The 18,964-nt window shown below is 37.4% G+C and overlaps 4 protein-coding genes across 5 annotated transcripts; all 4 read right to left on the bottom strand.

Moving 5' to 3' along the window:
* Nucleotides 1-899: 899 nt before the first annotated feature.
* On the bottom strand, nucleotides 900-3,398 carry LOC101308285 (short-chain dehydrogenase TIC 32, chloroplastic-like). Its single transcript, XM_004298759.1, has 8 exons — nucleotides 3,239-3,398; nucleotides 2,664-2,895; nucleotides 2,218-2,297; nucleotides 1,948-2,101; nucleotides 1,747-1,825; nucleotides 1,555-1,639; nucleotides 1,382-1,428; nucleotides 900-1,271 (listed from the first exon to the last, which is right to left on the bottom strand). The coding sequence occupies exons 1-8, from the start codon at nucleotides 3,342-3,344 to the stop codon at nucleotides 1,107-1,109; spliced, it is 948 nt and encodes a 315-aa protein (XP_004298807.1). The 5' UTR covers nucleotides 3,345-3,398; the 3' UTR covers nucleotides 900-1,106.
* Nucleotides 3,399-3,828: 430 nt separating this feature from the next.
* LOC101307694 (short-chain dehydrogenase TIC 32, chloroplastic-like) lies at nucleotides 3,829-7,678 on the bottom strand. Its single transcript, XM_004298757.1, has 8 exons — nucleotides 7,276-7,678; nucleotides 6,426-6,657; nucleotides 6,041-6,120; nucleotides 5,626-5,779; nucleotides 5,457-5,535; nucleotides 4,939-5,023; nucleotides 4,281-4,327; nucleotides 3,829-4,154 (listed from the first exon to the last, which is right to left on the bottom strand). Exons 1-8 carry the CDS (start codon nucleotides 7,379-7,381, stop codon nucleotides 3,990-3,992), a joined length of 948 nt encoding a protein of 315 aa, XP_004298805.1. The 5' UTR covers nucleotides 7,382-7,678; the 3' UTR covers nucleotides 3,829-3,989.
* A 662-nt stretch (nucleotides 7,679-8,340) lies between these two features.
* Nucleotides 8,341-10,983, bottom strand: LOC101307988 (probable aquaporin PIP1-4-like). Its single transcript, XM_004298758.1, has 4 exons — nucleotides 10,571-10,983; nucleotides 9,852-10,147; nucleotides 8,753-8,893; nucleotides 8,341-8,660 (listed from the first exon to the last, which is right to left on the bottom strand). Exons 1-4 carry the CDS (start codon nucleotides 10,896-10,898, stop codon nucleotides 8,565-8,567), a joined length of 861 nt encoding a protein of 286 aa, XP_004298806.1. The 5' UTR covers nucleotides 10,899-10,983; the 3' UTR covers nucleotides 8,341-8,564.
* Nucleotides 10,984-13,142: 2,159 nt separating this feature from the next.
* Nucleotides 13,143-18,396, bottom strand: LOC101307202 (signal peptide peptidase-like 2-like). 2 transcript variants are annotated; one of them, XM_004298756.1, is made up of 15 exons: nucleotides 18,313-18,396; nucleotides 17,995-18,189; nucleotides 17,144-17,239; nucleotides 16,877-16,988; nucleotides 16,453-16,572; nucleotides 16,061-16,212; nucleotides 15,752-15,934; nucleotides 15,446-15,480; nucleotides 14,844-15,000; nucleotides 14,525-14,578; nucleotides 14,325-14,417; nucleotides 14,072-14,214; nucleotides 13,857-13,927; nucleotides 13,627-13,710; nucleotides 13,143-13,453 (listed from the first exon to the last, which is right to left on the bottom strand). In XM_004298756.1, exons 2-15 carry the CDS (start codon nucleotides 18,139-18,141, stop codon nucleotides 13,332-13,334), a joined length of 1,569 nt encoding a protein of 522 aa, XP_004298804.1. In that variant the 5' UTR covers nucleotides 18,142-18,189; nucleotides 18,313-18,396; the 3' UTR covers nucleotides 13,143-13,331. The 2 variants fall into 2 exon arrangements, with proteins under 2 accessions (XP_004298804.1, XP_004298803.1); XM_004298755.1 differs by lacking the exon at nucleotides 18,313-18,396 and having other exon boundaries at nucleotides 17,081-17,239; nucleotides 17,995-18,272.
* Nucleotides 18,397-18,964: the final 568 nt, after the last annotated feature.

Here is an 18,964-nt window from a genome sequence, read left to right as displayed (position 1 = left end):
AACGTAATTAGTTTCATTCCTATTTCAATTTCATGTGGTAAGTAAACAACTCAATGGAATTGAAATCTCTACATATTATTTCATTCCGTCTCTCATTCTTTCCATCTCTCATTCTTGATGAATTTCATTACAAGTAAATAAATGTGCCATATGTGTTTAGGATTATATATAGTATTTGTAACGTGCTAAGTGAGTCAACGCCAACCCTATGGATATTTCACTTTGATGTTCATAATTCCGTATTATACTTACACACGAGTACCATGAGTAGAGTCTAGAAGCATACGTAGATGCTTGCTTTTAGTCCCCCTTTCATCTCGTATCACCGACAGTTTGTATTCTCACAATTTAAGTTTTCAACTCTTTCTGTTCAAGATTTACAGTGGCATCCAGGACCAAAGTCCAACTGGGAATTCAGAACATTAGGCCACTGATGGTCTTGCATGTAGAAAATGAAGCATCACCTAAACTCAAATCTTCTAGTATGTAAAAAGATCACTACAAGATTTAGGTTTGGCCTCCCAGAGTAGCAAATCTACAGATCTTACCTTTGGTCTAGTACCCTTTACTGATATTGGGGGAAAGAAATAGAAGGCTTTGCTCTTTACTAGCTTTAAAACTAATTAAACTTCAAACACATATGCATACTGAGGTTATTTTCTCCTGTACAGGAGTAACACCTAGCTTGTATGCAATTAAATTAGCCCTTCATGTAACTAGTGACATATATAAGAATCAAACAACATGGATTGAATGAATGACATCATTTTCTGAGAAAAATTAGTTATTATGATCCTCATTCCCCATGAGTACAATGCTGCTCGCATAATCATAACCTAACCAGTTCCAAGTCTCAGTTAGTAACTTAGTACGGTAGTTTTAATCTGCGAAGGGAAGTTCCATAAATTGAACACTCTGGAATTTATAATAAGCAATGAAATTTGAAACGTTGTTCTTATGTATGGAACCGTGTCATTAGCTAGCTAGGACACATTGTTTGACGGCCAACTGATAAGAAATTACAAGTAATTCGACAAATCGATTTCATATCATGCAGTGCAGCAAAAGGAGCAAGCTACACCCAACAAACATGAAAACCTTCACTACTACTTGACTTTGGTCAAGGTCATGCTGAAATCCCAGAGTTTAGTAGCCAAATCTGCATCTTTTGCCTGAGAGCTCGACTTGGCAACATTACAGTCCACAAAGTATTCGCCGCTTACTCCCTTAACTTGTGGATTCAGTGCCACAAAGCATGTGGTTGCTGCTCCCTGCACAGACATGTTCAAAATTAAGCACAAACTTGAGCAAACTCACATACACAGCAGAGGTTCTGTATACACAATCCTCCATTTGTATACGGTGGAACGTAAAAGAGTACCTGAGGAATAGATTTAGCGAAGAATACATGCAGCATCTTCATAGCATCTGTGTCAAGAAAAACACAGAAAGTTTCAGACAAATCATCAATGACATAGAAATTGATTAGAATCATCACTGTAGGGAATTCTCCTAATCAAATGATACTGATAAAGTAGAGTAGACGAAGCTTACTATGTAAAAGGTTATCATAGCGCGTAAGACTGGTGAGAATTGTTCCAGGGTGAACAGCGTTAGCTGTTATATCCACTCCTTCTTCCTGTTTAGTTAGTTTTTCAAACACAAGTTACCAAGTCAACAAAGAGTTACATATCATTTTCATTGACAGTACACATGTTTGATTGACGACTTTAAGCAAATGAATACCTTGAGACGCCTGTTAAGTTCTTTAGCATGCAATACGTTTGCAAGCTTGGATTGTCCATAAGCATAATATTTTTTGTATCTGTAAATTTGCAAGTAAAAAAGGATAGATTACTGACATGTATATATGTCTACAAAGACCTTTTCAATTTAAAAGAGCGTAGTGATAGAGGATTCATCAAATAAATGCTGCAGTAGTGTTACTTTGATTCATCATTGATTGCATCAAAACGAATTCCCTCAGGGTAGCTGTATTGATGGCCGAGGGATGATAAGTTAACAATTCTCCCCTCAATGTTGCTTTCTTTTGTGGTGTTTTTCATAGTCTCCAACAGAAGATCCGTCAGAAGAAAATGACCTTCAGATTTGATGGTTAATCAGTAATCAAAAAACTAATAAAAGAAACTCAAATGAAACTTATGCATTGACCTACAGGACAAAATCCAAAGGAATTAATGTTAACCAGTAGCACACCTAAATGGTTAGTTGCAAATTGGAGTTCAATGTTGTCTTGAGAAAGCTTGAATGGGCTTGCCATAACCCCTGCATTGTTACTTTCAACAAAGAAAATATTCAGTTTATTTATTTTCAACACCATAAATAAAAGTAGATTCTGTTTATGTAAGCTTTCCACTATAAATAAAAGTAGATTCTGTTTATGTAAGCTTTCCACTGCAATTTTCATGTATGAGAGTTGGAGCTAGCACAAACATACAGGTTAGCTTATTAGTACACATTGTTGGTCTTTTCCTTAACAGTTCAAGCTTTAAGGGGCCAGCAGTTGTCGATTACTACAGTATCAGAACCGCTAATCACTGATCATGTTAACTTGCAAGTATATTATCTACATTGTGTAACAGAACACACCATATGGAAACTCTTCCAGTGGCAGTAGTAACACTGGCAATCAGTTAACTTACATAAGAATATTCAATGGAAGACCCAAGGTAATGTAACCTTCTGCAAACTTTCTAACAGATGCCAATGAACTGAGGTCTAACTCCATAACATCAATTTTAGCATCCGGAATTTCCTTAAGGATTGCTTCTTTGACATTAGTCCCAGCATCCTTGTTCCTCACTGACATGACTACATGAGCACCACGCAACACAAGAACACGCGTTGTCTCCGTGCCAATACCACTAGAGGCTCCTGAGATGTTTGTGGAAATGCTTATCGTGTAAGTTTAGACGAAATTCAGACTGATGATATATAATGTATGATCATCTGAGATCCAAAAGATAATCCCTATTTAATACTAAAAGAACTTGTAAACAGAAGGAACCATCTTTCTCTCATATAGATTCACAATATAATATGAATTTTCCAAAAACAAAGAAAATCCTAGAACAAAGAAGACCCTAGAACAGAACACCAATAATATTAGTAGAATTCACTTCAAATCAGTGATCTTTCTCTTTTGTATACCAGTTCATAGTTTCAATCTCTATCACTGGATTCTTATTCTGTTTGCTTAGGTGAAATATAGACTAACCTGTAACAATGGCAGTAAGACCAGTTGCATCAATCCCTTGTGTAACTTCCTCCGCTGTGGAAGTTGAAGAGAACCCAGAAGGTCCTTTCTTGCTAAACAGTCCCATACCAGATGATACTCAGGTTTCAACTCTCAAGTCTCAACACAGACAGCTAACTCTGTTTTTATAATATCGGCAACATAGAGTGACAGCTAATGTTAATACAATAGGGCACCATTTAATGTTAATTGTCAAGACAGCAATAGAATACATATTGATCTTTCTTTGTTCTTTTTTTTTTTCCTGGAAACATAATGGTCTTTCTTAAGTGGCAAAAGTTTCTGTGAAATTGTAGTAAGCAATGACGTTTATGATATTACTTTGCTGAAGATTACAAAAGGGACACAGCCGAGGAGATTGTCTAAAATTAGCATTGAAATATGGCAGAATATGGCGACCATTTTGGACTATCAGGGTGTCGTTTGACTTGCAGAACCTTCTTTTTTTTTTGGAAGATTCCCAAAGTTTAAAGAACATGAACAAAGAAATCTCCAAAGAATGGCCTATGTTTCTTGTTGAAAAAGAGAAAAAATATAACAACACCAGTGCATTGTTATAAAACATGGGCAGTGCCATCTTTTATTACAGCTTTTAATTTACAGGGTCGTTCAACATTTTTGCGGCTACTCAGAACCAGTAAAGACTAAAGAGTACATTGACTTACATTTTACAAGAGAAATCTACTCAAACTAGTTGAAGCCTTGCACCCAATTACTTTGGCTCTGTCAGGCTCAGACTGAAGTCCCATAGCTTCTTTGCCAATTCTGCATCTTTAGCCAGGGCTGTCGGATTGGCAATGTTGTTGTCCATAAAATACTCACCACTGACACCCTTAACTTGCGGATGCAATGCCAAATAGCATTGAGTTGCAGCTCCCTGCAGTTATATCGAATATATAAGAAGACAGCTACGCTACAGTGAAGTTGCCTGAGCATAGCTATCAAAGTTTGAAGATAAGCATTAAACGTATTGTTCGCTGGCTGTATCCGGTTAGTAACATACCTGGTGCACATTTTTAAGAAAATATTTTCCAACCATATTAGCAACAACTGCATTAGGAGAAAAAGAAATCAACAATTATACTTGGTATGAATCCAGAAAAATGCCAGAAATGATGGAAATTCTAAAATATTTGCAGGATGGTCTAATCAGAGAAGCTCATACTAGAGATCCTTTTCCATTGACATGGTAAATCCCCTTGATAGGAACTATGCTCTGGAACCGGTTTGACAAAATACCTAAAAGGAGTCTTCACTTGTCCTTCCGTTTGCTAGTACTAATTCATTATTTCATTGTACATACTATATAGCATGCACATGCACATAGAACATATCATTTACAGGTTTGTTCTCCCAGCCATCAAGTGTCAATACTGAATAGATGTGGTAGAAATGAGACTACCATGATTACATGAGGTTATTTTGTTATCTCCAAGTCAATGGCATAACATACAACCCTCTTCCCACGGGTTTTTAACTTGATATATATGATACTACTAACTAAAAGTTTGTACAAAGTCACAATGCAGGACACTAATTAACGATCCCGATTGAAACAGGCAACAATCTCATATGGACCCCAACAACCCATATACAAATTACAATTGTAAGCATATCTTGAAGAGAACTACTGGACCATTGTCAATGATTAAGAAACTAACCATTTATGTAACTGTGGTGTCGTAGAAGATTGGTAACAATAGATCCAGGATGAAGGGAATTAGCAGTTATATCAACCCCTTCTGCCTGTTAAACAAGAAGATTATAAAAGATAAGAACACTCGTAATAATACAGGGAACCAACACAATATTAGAATTGGTACAGTTCGGTTGGAAAGTTCACTGTAACTCTGTAAGACTGAATTGTTGAAAACTCCAGCTGAGTAAAAGTGTAGAACTACTTGCTTCTCATGTTTTCTATTGACGATAAAGGAATAAAAATAAAAAAAACTTCAAGATGGGATGATAACAATCTGCAATGTATTCCAGTGAACAGTTGAGAGGGGTCAACCCTCACATGATAAACTTAGATAGTTATATATTTGACTCTCAACACTTTAGTCTAACACTAACCTAACCAAAACCAACAAGAAATGTGTATTTCCAAAACCCTGAAAAATAAAAAAAAGCAAGAACTGAGTATCAGAAATAATTGGTTCATTGAATGATTCACAGGTACCTTCAAGTGCTTTGCAAGCTCGCTAGCATGCAATATGTTGGCTAGCTTTGATTGTCCATAAGCATACAAACTGTTGTACCTGTAGATTTGCAAGTAACTCAATATCATGGAAACATCTGAGTATCAGAGTATAAAACCAAACAAGCAGCACTTGGTAAAAGATCGTTACGCTGATTCATTATTAATCATATCAAAGCGAACCCCCTCACGATATGTAAATCGATGACCCTCGGATGATACAATCACGATCCTTCCCTCTTTCTTGCTTTCATTTGCTGTCTTTTTCATGGTATCCAATAGAAGGTTTGTCAAAAGAAAATGACCTGTAAAATCATGGTAAGAATCAAGACCTATAAGATTCCAATCTATGGAAGGATGATAACAGGACATTTCAAATCACCTGATGAGAAACAGAAACGTCATTAAAGGCCGAAAAAAGGTGAAGTTGCAATCCAAGTAATACATTTTCTCAAAACAGAAACATTTGACATTCCTCCACTAGAACTTATTTATATACAAATTCAACCCTGCTCCCTCATGAAATTCATAAAGAGAACATGAAATAAATTTGATGTTTAAAATACCTAAATGGTTGGTTGCAAACTGCATTTCAATGTTATCATGTGAAAGCATGAATGGAGTTCCCATAACACCTGCATTATTACTTCAAAGAGGGAAGAAAAATTAGAACTCCTTAATGTTAACATGAAAAGAAGAAGAAGAACAATTTGAACTCCTAAATGTTTCAAGTCTTGTAAAAATTTAACTTTCATTTCGTTTTCCCATTATTTCTTTTCTGCTCTTATTTCAGAACAAACAAAAAACCAGCAATGATAGCATCCGTGCAAACAGTCACAGCCGCAAGCAAGCACTTGTAGCCACTGATACCTTGTAACCTTGACACAGAGATTTTTAACTATACGAAAATGTGACATCAGTAATCATTAGTAATCAATTTAGATATCTTACATCAGGATATTCAATGGATGACCAGATAACTTGTAATCCGATGCAAATTTTCTCACTGATGCCAATGAGCTGAGATCTAGTTCCATCACATCAATCTTGGCAGTGGGGACTTCCTTAAGTATTGATTCTTTGACATCCCTACCCGCATCTGCATTCCTTACTGCCATGATGACATGAACACCACGCAATGCTAGAACACGTGTTGTTTCCAAACCAAGACCACTTGAAGCTCCTGGAGATCCAATATCGGTATAACAACATAAAGCTTAGTGTGCAAATTTCACCAATTCCAAGCCAAAAGCAAAGCATGTATAAAACTTTAAGCTAAAAAAGTCAGTCTCAGGGTGTTCAGATGAACTGGATCATTCATCCGTAATCTTCAGTATCATTCATCTTCTTCTTTTGAACTGGATTCATAGGGTAGCAATCCTAAGAAACTAAGAACTAAAACGCAAAGATTTCAACGTGACCAATCTTTGATCAGGGTCTTTACAATAAGGTATATCATGCAACATACATTTATTTTGCTTCATCAAATCTAAACGTCTCTACAAACTTCAAAAACTATTAATTTTCTTTTATGAAATTATGATACAGAAAGCATCAATATTAAAGTCCTCACTCTCAAAACTACATCTTTATCATAAATTACCATCTGCAGAAAGATCTGTAAAGTCTTAACTTTACACACACCTTCAATCAAACAACCAAACCACAGAAGTAACAAACAAATACCCATGAAATCAGACACACCCAAATCCAAACGGGTTCAAAAGCAACTGATAAAGTTCAAAACTTTCTTGTCTCAGGAATCAAACATATGATAAATTGTGAGCAAAAAGGAAAAGACCTGTAACAAGGGCAGTGAGGCCAATTCCATCAATCCCTTGAGTAACATCCTCTGCTGTAGAGCGTGCTGAAAACCCAGAAGGCCCTTTCCACCCAAATATCCACATTTTTATTGAACAAAACTGCAACTATCCTTCTCCTTCAAGATCATACATATTGGGCTTTATAGGGTTTCTGATTCTCTTTAGAGGTTTCGGTGCGTGGGTCCCACCGTGAAGGTTCTGCTGGGACATACTACTGGCCGTTTGATCTGCTTTAATGACTAATGATTGGTGATGACATGACCAAACATTTTATTTTTTTTCTCGATGAAGGATGACATGATCAAACATTGAATCCTAGAGAAGGGATAGTTCTATCTATCGGCCAATCTATGCACTTTGTTCCTTCACCTAGGCTAATTCATGAAACAGCGGTTTCAAGAATATGTAAAATGGGGCAAAAAGAGTGTGACAGTAATTCCTGAAATTAATAACTTATTATTATTTGCAACTTCTATTTTTATTTTTTCAAGCATCTTTTAAAACATCTCTAACAACTTTCTTAAAATTTCTCTATATCGGGAAAGCAAAAGTCTATGCTTCAAGCAATTTTTCTTCTCTAACTCCAACAGATTTCCCATTTTGGATATTTCATGATCATTCCCCAAATCATTCTATAAAATTAAAATGTTTACTGCAAATATAGGGAATTTGGGTTTCTCTCTCCTCATATTTCCTATTTTGAAGAAAATTTTATAAAATGAGCAAAACACCTAAAAATCTTTTTCAAAATAAAGAAAATCGAGAAAATGAGGAAGCTGTTAGAGATGCTTTTACCATCTATCACAATGAAATGCTTAGTAAAGCCTTTGGCATAGACCGCATAGTAAAGGTTTTTGCTTTGATGAACAAAGAACATAGGGATACAATCTTTCAAGTCCATTCTTATAATAGAGTAGCACACTGGTTTTTGGTTTGTGTATCATTTGGCTTAAGCTGGCCTTGAAAAAAATAATTTGGACTTGAAAGATTGTATCCCTATGCTCTTTAATTAGGCAGCAACAAAAAATAAAAAGAGCGGCACATAATCAGCTGAAAAGATTAAGCACAAAAGAATTCTCCATTCAAAACATGTCGCAAACTTGCAGCATAATTTACACGCATAATCTCTCACATTAACATCAGATTCAATGTGCATTAAGGGAGGAGAAAAGAAGACACCAAAATTAAAGACTATGAAAGATAGGTTAAAGAAGAGTCTTGAAAGGTAGAACTAGCTAGAATGACTGAGTGCGTAGGGAAAAGGCGGTTAGGCCCTGGAATGGAATGGAATGGCCCTGATGACTACCATGTGGTAGAAAGCAGCAAGTGCAGCACCAATGAATGGTCCAACCCAGAAGATCCACTGTAAACAGAAACAAGTAAATTGTTACGCATTGTGATAAAACTCATAAATAAAGTTAAATGAACACATATGCTTTAGATTTAACATAATACCTGGTCATCCCAAGCATGGGCCTTGTCGTAGATGATGGCAGCTCCGAGACTCCTGGCAGGGTTGATGCCAGTTCCTGTAATGGGGATGGTGGCCAAGTGAACCAGAAACACTGCAAAGCCAATTGGAAGAGGAGCCAAAACCTGCATCCATACATTCCAAGTTAAAAGACGGTCCAAATGTAATTTAGCTCCAAACAGGTTCCACATTGCTACGGTTAAATGTCTGCATTTTACTTAAACACAGTCCAAAATACAGAAGGTGCTCAATGAGTTCAAACAAAGTGTTGAGATTTAAGTACTTTTAGGACTAACAACTCTGATGAATGCCAAGGAGTCCTTCAACATTTCTATGTACAATTGAGTAGATCCACAGTTCAAACAATATCTAGTTACATTTTAGATGGTGGGTCACATTGCCTTAAAGGAGGAGGTACCTTTGTCCTGGGAGGCGCTATTAACCCCTATAGCATTTGGGACCATAGCATTTATACTTTCAGTCCCACTGGCTTAAAGGAGGAGGTATCTTTGTCCTGGGAAGCAATGTTAACCCTCTAACATTTGTACCTATATACAACCCCCACCATTGGGTGTGGGTCTTACACTCTTACACTCTTACATGCATGTGACTATCTGATGAGAGGCCCTTCAGACTCTACACAATTTTCCACCTAAAGGACACTACTACTCTAACCTGCAATGACACTAGCAAACAAAGCAAGCACATGCAAGTATCATGATCTGATTTACCAGTACCAGAGATTTGAATTGCACAGTCCAATTTAATGACTCAATCATTCAATCCACACCCATTTTAACCATTTGTGTGTATCTTCAATGGACATAACAATACCCAAATTTAGAACACACAATATGAAACCTCTAAAGCTATGAGAGAATGAAAGAAAATACTAGATAATCAACCAAAAAGAGTCGGTAGCAACTTTCAAAACACTAGGTATTGCATAACAAGTAGCAACAACAATAATTAACTTCTAATTGACACAAAGGTCAAAGTAATAAACCAATAAACAATCCAGAAGCTGCAAATAAGTTATTTAACACATAGTCTGCAACTTGATTAAAGTAAAGAATTACTTACAGGGACATGAGAGTCTCTAGCCTTCCTCTTGGCATCAGTAGCAGAGAAGACAGTGTAAACAAGCACAAATGTTCCAACAATCTCAGCCCCAAGACCATCACCCTTGGTGTAGCCATGACTCACAACGTTGGCTCCACCACCCAAAAGCTCATACTGGGTCTTCTGGAAGCCCTTCACAACTCCAGCACCAGCAATTGCTCCAAGGGTCTGCATGATGATGTAGAACACAGCTCTGGTGAGTGAGAGCTTCCTTGCTAGGAACAGACCAAAGGTCACAGCTGGGTTAATGTGTCCACCTGTTTACACAGAAGTAACACGGATCTGGTTACTAAAGGAACCTCATTTTTAAGCATCATGAATTATAGTAAATGAAATCCACAAAAATCTAACCCAAAACAACAATTTCTGACAAAAGAACAATGATGTAATCTTTAAGGCTAAAAATTAAAGAACAAAGAAACCCCACATCAAAGATGATTTAACTCACCAAATTAATTTACCAAAAGTAAAAAGACATCAACTTAGAGTCTTAGACACACAGGAAGTTTAAATTCACTTAAAGTTACCAACTTTAATCAAAGACTCCAAAACTATAGAGGTTGCTGAGGTAAATTCATCAACTTGAATACACGGGAAGTATGTTTACACTAAAAAGTTGTCAACTATAAAGTTTAAACTAAAGACTGCAAAGTTAAAGGGGTGAGAAGCTAGAAAGTTACCTGAGATACCAGCAGTGCAGTAGACAAGTGCAAAGATCATACCACCAAAGGCCCAAGCAATTCCCTGAATACCCACAGAGGCACACTTGCTTGGTGCCCTGTTGACTCCCATCACAGTGTTGACTGTGATGTAGAGGAACAAGAATGTGGCCACAAACTCAGCAATCCCAGCTCTATAGAAAGACCATGAAACGAGCTCATGAGGCTCAAACAGTGGAGCTGGTGGTGGCTCCTTGTAGTCCTTGTGTGTCTGAGCTGATGTCCCCAAAGGTTGTCTCTCTGGGAACCTGTTGGCTCCAACCTTAACATCCTCTTCTCTACCCTCCATTGTTGTTTGCTCACTCTCTCTAACTAGCTTAGCTTTGTTTTTCTCTCACTAAAAACTAAAAGCAGAGAGGTAAACTGTGTGAGTTGCTAGAAGTGTGTGGATAAGGGGAGGGCTATATAGCAGAGGTGTCTTTAGCTAGCACTCTACTATGTGACACATGAAAAAAATGGGGTTCTGTTTTTTATTCCTTTTTTGGATTTCATTTTCCTTTTTAAGTTTGTGTGGCATTGCCTTAAACTAATGCCATGGTTAGCAAGTAATGTCTTGGGGAGGGTGTTAGGGTTTAGAGGATGGTTCTGGAGGAAGGTGACATTGTTGTGTCTGGTTGCTATATTTTCATTAGCTGTAAATTTTGTGGTCCAGTTTGGTCATCATCAGTAGTTTTCTGGAGGAGGACAGAGAGAGAGAGAGAGGTCCTTCTGTGATATTGTTAACCTTAACGATGGTGTTAAAACCTAAAACCTAAGAAGGTGATTACAGGAAATTACAGAGGTCAAAGGTGTATGGCCTAGAGAAATTGGCGGTTTAGTATTTTTGTGACCGTTGGGAGAGTGACAGCATTTATGTAAGCACGTGGACACAAAAGGACAACATGAACCTACGGATATTGTGGTCCATCTTCACAGAAATGGGGAGGGTGAATTCAAAGGTAAAAAGCTAGGCAGACTTGTCCAAGTTTTTACTGTTTTGCTTCACTCAAAGAGAGAAACTTTCACCATCATGGTGTGTTACTACTAGTGAAGAGTCCTCGAAGTATAAGATCTAGAGTTGTTCAAATGATCGGAGCGTGACACTTTCCTCGTTTCTGTTGGAATGATTGTTGAGAAGCGTTAAGCAATGGATGTGTGTGTGTTAGGAGAGCCTATTTCGCGCACCCGTCATCTCCACCGTCTTAATTTTTTTTTTTTTTTTTTTTCACGGATCAAAATCAACGGTGGATACACCCGGGTGCGCGGCGCACCCGGGTGCGCTGTATAATTTTCAGTGTGTTAGAGAGAAATGTTGTGGTACCATTAGAGTAAGATTTATTTGTCAAGGTTGCAATGGTCTGAATAGCATGCTGTGAAATGAGATATAGGTACATGTTCTCTTGTCTATAATCTTCAACTCTGTTTAGTTGCGAGTCTTTTCACATTTTATGTTTGAATGCCTGACAGCCTAAATTGGATTTACATCAAATTGTTCAGCAAGAATACCCTACCCGTCACTTGATCAGATGTAATAATACCTAACAAGATTAGCATGCAAGGACAGCAAGGTCATGCCCTCATCCGTATTCCTCTATCTTTTCTTCTTTCTGGGGACCAATTGTCTTTGAGACTTGTAAGTTTATGAAGTTTTGTATGAGCAAAATGGGGGTAGTAGGGCCTGGACAACTCATAGTCATGGCCGGGATAGCTAGCCATTCTTCTTCTTCTTCTTGTTCCTGGTGTTCTGCTCTGCCCCAACTCAACCCATCACATGCACTCCTCAACCCCACAAATGCATGCAACCGTTGGTCCCATACTCCCATGCCAACAATAAACCCAGAAAAGGTTGTGTATATCCCAAACACCCATAAACAGAAAAGATATCTGATAATATAATGATATAATGGCAGTTGCCCTCATGGTGATATGGATCTTTTGTATTCTTCATCTTTACTGTGTTTCAAAATAGACACCTGCTTGGTGCCAAACCGATTCTCAGTCTGGAACAAAAAGAAAGGAAAAAAAAGGTTGGGGACCATTTGGTTTCAAGTTTTGTGTTTGTGCAAGTGATCATGATTTGAACTTTTCAGGGTTTGTGGTCCTTGTGGAGCAAGTTGTACTGTTGTACACCTTGTGTCACCATATGGTTGTCTGGTGATACTTTGGCATCCAGGTAATGCACTAGAGATGTCTTATATTTGGATATGAGTATATAACAGAACTTCAGAATCCAACTTTTAACTCGCCCTTTCAAATGAAAACTGAAGAGGAAGTCATTTGTTCAGCTTTGCATTCCAATTAAGCTTTGGAACATACTCAGGTAAAATTCAAGTTTATTTACCAACAATAGAACATAATACCCATTCAGGTAATATTCTTATTAAGCTGTGCCAGGATGTACTAATCCAGATTTGGGACTAGGGTCTGTTTGCTAGCTGCCACTGGCCCCTCCTGTACTTTGCAACCTTCACGATTCATTAACATGAGTGGTTAGTTATGTTAATGCAATCATTGCTATGAAGCATTATAATCCATCAAGGAGTTCGGCGAACTTCCAGAATGCCAAATGAATTATATTTCTAATTAATAGAGAGCCCCCTTGTTCATTGAAAAGGCTATATACGCTTACATACATGAAAACTAATGTAAAGTGCTGTTCTTGTACCAAGGTTCTTTACCGGATTTCTACAGATTACACATTGCCAACACTACATTATCATACAAGAACATGTATTCTTACTATTTATTCATCCCTCAGTTCTTGACTGTGTTCGAGTCGGACATGCGGGCATAGCCTTTCCGGTTCTCCTCTACTCCACAGAATCGGTAAGTCACCTCTCTTTTTCCCTAATGTCAATAAAGTTCCTGCATTCAAGAGTACAATTACGGTCAGTATTATTGATTACACCACCTTGCATCCTATCTTATAAGAAGAGCCACAGCTTCATGCAATCATTGTGCGAGCATACGCATACTTAAACTTTAAACGATAGGGTGGAGTTGGACTGGGTTGTACTGAACAAGTCAAAAATGGTTACCTAGTGTAAAAGGAACAATGTAAAGTAGTGCCGGTTGGCCATGCCCATCCATCAAGTTTAATGCCACATATGTGATGAGAAGACCTGCGATAGAATTGGAAGAATCATTTGTATGTCTTTCTGGGAAATAACATCTAAGAAATAGAGTAATTTAGCCGTATATGAATTGTCCCTATATATTTACTTTGAAATATTCCATGTCAATAGTGATTCTGTTTATAATTTGTTACCTAATCCATAAGCAATCATTGCCCACAAGAAGTACCCAGCTCGCAGACTCTTACTTGCCAACCAATCATACCTGCAATAAAGAGTCAACATTAGTACTTTGTTATATGTATTCCAGTTCATACAAACAGACGTCAAGATTTGATACATGGAATTATGGAGCAAATGTTGAGAACAGGGTCTCCTCCACAACTTAAGATAGGCTGCAGAGCTTAACCTGAGTGAGAACGCCACAAGCAGGCCTGGTAATAGGATGTCACCAAATCCTATAATGCTGTAACCACCCCATGGGTCAAACATGCGGGGGATCTTGAGTAGCATTGGAATACCGTCCTCTCCACTTCTGTCACCACGAGCTACCTGCAAACAAATAGGTGTTTAATAGCTTTAGAGCATTCAGCCCATGCAATAGCCCATATGCACGCATTGATTAATTATAGCAAGGAGAGAAATGTAGAAGGATCACTTACCACAATCATCACACTTTCATGGAACACCTTCTTAGAAACAAAGACCCAAAAGATGTCATACAAAAATGCACAACTGAGGAGTACCGTACCCACCTGATGACAAGAGTGCACAAAATTAGTTTCAACATCCATATTTTTAGAGATTTTGACACAAATAGTTACAGGCCGCATATAAAGAATCAACAAGGTTGAATTATTACCTTGAGATTGGGTATACGAACAATTTGCAAAACTGTGATTATCAGTGCAATTCCCTGATCAAAATAATCAATGGAGGTAAAACCATGAATAGTCAGTCACTTGCCTTTCGGGTTTTCTTTCGGCTTTTGTAATAGCCAAACTTCTTTTCTTTACAACATTTAAGGAAGGGAGGAAGTTAAAGTTGAGCTCCTGTTTGGAGGATATGTGTGGCTATACCAATGTCACTATGTCTCAGCCATGCAATAGCCACACTTTAAAGTGCCCAATGGCACTATGATTCCACCGAAAAGAAATTTTGAATGGGAAAGTTTTTCTAACCAGTATATCTTGGCCAATCCAGGCAAAGGAAATAGTGCGAAAAACTGCCCAGAGAACAGCAAATGCTATGCAGAATGGAGAAACAGCCAACGTTAAGTATGAGATTGCTCCCAGGATAGGTACTTTGATGTATGCCTCTCCAGTCCGTTTAAACCACCTGCATAAGTATGAAATTAGTTTAAGGCATTAAAACAGGTTCTAACTATATGAGAAGGAAGAATGCACCACCAGTTTTCTCGTCTACCTTGCCTTATAGACGTGATTCAATCAATTAACTTTTAACTCTGGAAAGTCAGTTTAATTTACAGCAGCTTAAGAGTTGTGTGATATCTTTTCATAATGCGTATGCACAGGAAAATGACAATTTCCTCATTGCCATATTCTGACTGTATAGCCAACCATTCCCCGATAACCGGACATCTAAAGTATTACAAGAATAAGACACATGCATACAAAAACATTGATGACACTCGAGATAATCTGTTAATATACAAGAATTGGAAGCGACAGCCAGCAAGTGCACTGTGGCTAGTGGTATTTAAAACGGAATTTTTATAACACTACAGCCATTATACGCCAATACAAAAGGATACTTCTCATACCTCGACAACAGAGACACCAAGCAAGTTTGCAAGCCCTGGTTACAAAGAAACAATGAAGTATGATTTATCACAAGTGGAATAAACTATTGGACAAAGCAATGATGCAAGTTACGTGATGCCAAATACGTTCAGATTACAAAACCACAGCCTGCAAACACCCACACTTTGGACTATAAATTTTTAATGCGCATATATATACGGAAGTTGAGATAAAGTCCTAGTATATATGTATAACTCAACAAAATTTAAGCATATAGATGAACAATAAATTGAAAACTAGAATTGGGCCTTTGGGAGCACTCATACCTCTACACCACCTATACAGAAAAGAACAACCAAAAGCTCAATGAACCAGGCTGACATAAGCTTGTAGAGTATGACCAAAAAGCATGAAGCAATAATGACGAACAAGACTGCTGATGTCGTGCTGATGTCTACGATACTAGCACCTAAAGGTGCTTTCGCAGTTGTTATTTCATCAGCAGCATCCTACAAGACAGAAAATAGTAATAAATAGGTGATAAAAAAAAACTATAAAAAAAAAAAGTCAACATAACACCATTATGCGAAAGGAAAAAAAAAAGTTATATAGCTAAGGTTTTGCCAGATGGTAACCTTTAACAAATTTTCATGTTCAATAGCTGCTTCTCTGGCACTCCATGCAGACCAATAAGATGCACACAAGATGGTGCCAACTGCCATCAGCCATAAAAATACTTCTGCAATGTCAACCACGGGCCGTTGTGGAGAGTACAACTGCACAGACACTATAGACAAAGTAAAATTAAAAACCATATAACATGCACATGGATCCCATAAAAATGGCAAAGTATACCCCAAGTAAAAACAACTAGTACATAATTACCGAGCAACAGAAAAGCTAAGACAAATGTCAATTATTTCAAAGCAAAAACTAATGCTTAGAAATTATCTAACTACTGAAAAGCTAACTCAAAATTATTAAAATTTGTGTGGTATATATATCATCAGAGTATAGTAGAGCTTACCCACTGAATTGCTCATTAACATGTTTTCCAAGGTCGTGCCAGCATCCTGTGGGAGCATGACAGCAGGTATGTGTATATCTAGAGCAGTTTCATCTGGCTCACACACCATCTTGTAAAGTTCTGTAGTAAAAAGAGACAAGTTTGATATGAAATCAGATTGCAACTTACATTTTATGTTCTAACAATCATGTACCTAAAATGGAACAGCAACGATAATCTAAATAAAAACAGCACGTGACTGGGCAAAATGCATTGAGCATTCAAACTCCCAAAGATGAGTGTTTGAACAATGATCTGTGCATCTTTGCACATTGGCACCTGAATCTTCTCCTGAATACATAATATGGATACAGGATACTGAAACTTCATCGACACACTGTGAATGGTCAACAGATGCATCATACAACGAACATATCTTGTTTACCTTTCTGGTTATTTATAATTAGGATAGCTGAGGCATTAGCAGCTTCAGCATTATTTGCTTTGGTTGTGAATTTGCAGTTGCCTCGGTCGACCACAATGACATCTCGAGCAAACTACACAGCATATAAATGAAAAACATTGAAATTAACAATCAAATAATATGTTTTAAACCCTAAATGTCTGAATACAGGTTAACTCTAAAAACCTTATTTTCCGGTGGACTGCAGCAATCTCGAGGATTTGAAAGAATAAGGCGAGTTTGGTTTGCCTTCTTCTCTTTTGATTCAATGGTTCTTCCAAATCTAGCACCCACACCAACAAACTCACTAGCCTCAACACCATCAACCCAAGTTTGTACCTTCACCTGCAATACAGTTTGTGACATTTCAGTAACTTACATGTGAAAGATATGATACATCCAGAATAAACTTCACTAAACCATATAGGAAACAACTGCAAATACCCCCACCCAATCACAGAGGACCAGATATCTACGAATGTCCATGTCAATTATAACAACCAACAGAGAAGTAAAAACAAACAGAAATAACATGATTCTGAATCAAAACAGTTAAGAAGCTTAAGTATAGTTTCTCCCTTCTACTTCTCAAGGCCCTTAAAACATTGCCAGGAATGCCATTGCCACTACCAGTTCATAATCTAAAATCAATGTACAGTTCAACTAAAGGACTTGAGAAACATCACCAAAGTTAATAAGCTTGTTAAAGATAAACAACTAAAACTCAACCCCAAATTCCTCCAACCTCAAAGAAGGGCAACATTTCCATGGTGAGGGAAAAACATGAGGAAATCAAAGCATGTTCATGAGTCCTACACTAGACACTCCCATAGTAACTAAAACTCAAGTCAAATTGAGTCGACCCAATTAACAAAACCACAATCCAATTCCAATCCAAAAGCAACATTAAACCAAATGCAAACTCATTACATCCAAACTTCATGAAGTTCACTAACACCTCCAAACTACACCAAAAAGATCAATTCTTTACAATCCACCACATCATTTCTCTTCCACAAACAAACCCTCAAACCCAAAAACAGCACAGACCCAGTAGCCAAAACCCAAAAACAACAAAAGGGTAAGCAGCATTAGATTACCAAAACGAAATCGTTCTCACAACCAGGCTTCTTTGGAGCTGAAGCATCATCATGCACTATATCCCCAGCTTCTACAGAGCTGTGATTACACCCCAGTAGAATCAAAGCTGAAACAAACACCAACCCACAAAGCCTCTGCAAATCCATGACTCAAGAACCCTTCTGGGTCTTGTTCCTCTGCATCAAAGCTCCAAGCTTTGAGAGAGAAACAGAGAAAAGGTGAAGACTTTGAAGCTTTTGTGATGCTACTGATAACAGGAAAGAGGTTCTACTATTGGAAAAATAAAATAAAAAAGGAAATAAAAACTGAGCCTTCACCTTGGATCTACTATGTGCCTGTTGCAGTGGGGGTGACGTTTTACCTGAAAAACAAAGACGAACCAAACGCTGCGTTTTGGGTTTTAGAATGAAATGAATGATTCAGTTAATGATTGTTGTTGTCAGCCAGATGGGCTTCCGTACGTTCACGCAGTTCAAGACACCGGAACATGCATCTGATTAAGGTTTTGGTCTTTTGCTTAATCATAATTTGTCTTAACAAATACATGAGTTTATAGATAAGAATCCTTCTCTATATTGTGTTTCAGTGTCTATGCATTCAAGTTTAGGAATGATTCACAATATTTCGGTTTTGGCTTAAAGTATGAATAAGATTTTCGGATTTCAATTTCTTTAGCTCATTTAAACCACGATGAAACGTAAAATTTTGATTAATGAGTTCTTTTAGCGTATTTGTTAGATGTGATAGAGTTTCAAATATTTCGATCAATGAGTTATAATGTATTTCTTACATGTAATTCAATAAGTAGCACATAATTAGGACAATAGAGTATTCTAGAAACGAAAATTCTTATATGTGATCCGATGATTTTCAACCATTCAACTATACTATAATTTAAAACGGTCTAATCCAAGTTTCTTAGAAAATGTTAAGAATCATTATCTCATATAAGAATAGAAAGTTTATGTC

This window comes from Fragaria vesca, linkage group LG5 (genome assembly GCF_000184155.1).
Source record: "Fragaria vesca subsp. vesca linkage group LG5, FraVesHawaii_1.0, whole genome shotgun sequence".
NCBI lineage: Eukaryota > Viridiplantae > Streptophyta > Magnoliopsida > Rosales > Rosaceae > Fragaria > Fragaria vesca.
The sequence above is the reverse complement of the archived record's forward strand: the minus strand, read 5'-3'. Positions and strand labels throughout refer to the sequence as shown.

Excerpts from the sequence above, each read along its gene's own strand:
- LOC101307202 (XM_004298755.1), bottom strand. The coding sequence starts at position 18,141 with ATGGATTTGCAGAGGCTTTGTGGGTTGGTGTTTGTTTCAGCTTTGATT. Across the intron at positions 16,989-17,080 it reads GCAGTCCACCGGAAAATAAG|TTTGCTCGAGATGTCATTGT; the intron begins GTTTTTAGAGTT and ends TATGCTGTGTAG. Across the intron at positions 13,928-14,071 it reads CTTGTGGCGTTCTCACTCAG|GTATGATTGGTTGGCAAGTA; the intron begins GTTAAGCTCTGC and ends TCTTTATTGCAG.
- LOC101308285 (XM_004298759.1), bottom strand. The coding sequence starts at position 3,344 with ATGGGACTGTTTAGCAAGAAAGGACCTTCTGGGTTCTCTTCAACTTCC. Across the intron at positions 2,102-2,217 it reads ATTTGCAACTAACCATTTAG|GTCATTTTCTTCTGACGGAT; the intron begins GTGTGCTACTGG and ends TCAAATCTGAAG. Across the intron at positions 1,429-1,554 it reads CTATGATAACCTTTTACATA|ATGCTATGAAGATGCTGCAT; the intron begins GTAAGCTTCGTC and ends TTCTTGACACAG.
- LOC101307988 (XM_004298758.1), bottom strand. The coding sequence starts at position 10,898 with ATGGAGGGTAGAGAAGAGGATGTTAAGGTTGGAGCCAACAGGTTCCCA. Across the intron at positions 10,148-10,570 it reads CTGCACTGCTGGTATCTCAG|GTGGACACATTAACCCAGCT; the intron begins GTAACTTTCTAG and ends CTGTGTAAACAG. Across the intron at positions 8,661-8,752 it reads CCCATGCTTGGGATGACCAG|TGGATCTTCTGGGTTGGACC; the intron begins GTATTATGTTAA and ends TTCTGTTTACAG.
- LOC101307694 (XM_004298757.1), bottom strand. The coding sequence starts at position 7,381 with ATGTGGATATTTGGGTGGAAAGGGCCTTCTGGGTTTTCAGCACGCTCT. Across the intron at positions 5,536-5,625 it reads ATGATTAATAATGAATCAGC|GTACAACAGTTTGTATGCTT; the intron begins GTAACGATCTTT and ends GCAAATCTACAG. Across the intron at positions 4,155-4,280 it reads TTCTTAAAAATGTGCACCAG|GGAGCTGCAACTCAATGCTA; the intron begins GTATGTTACTAA and ends ATATAACTGCAG.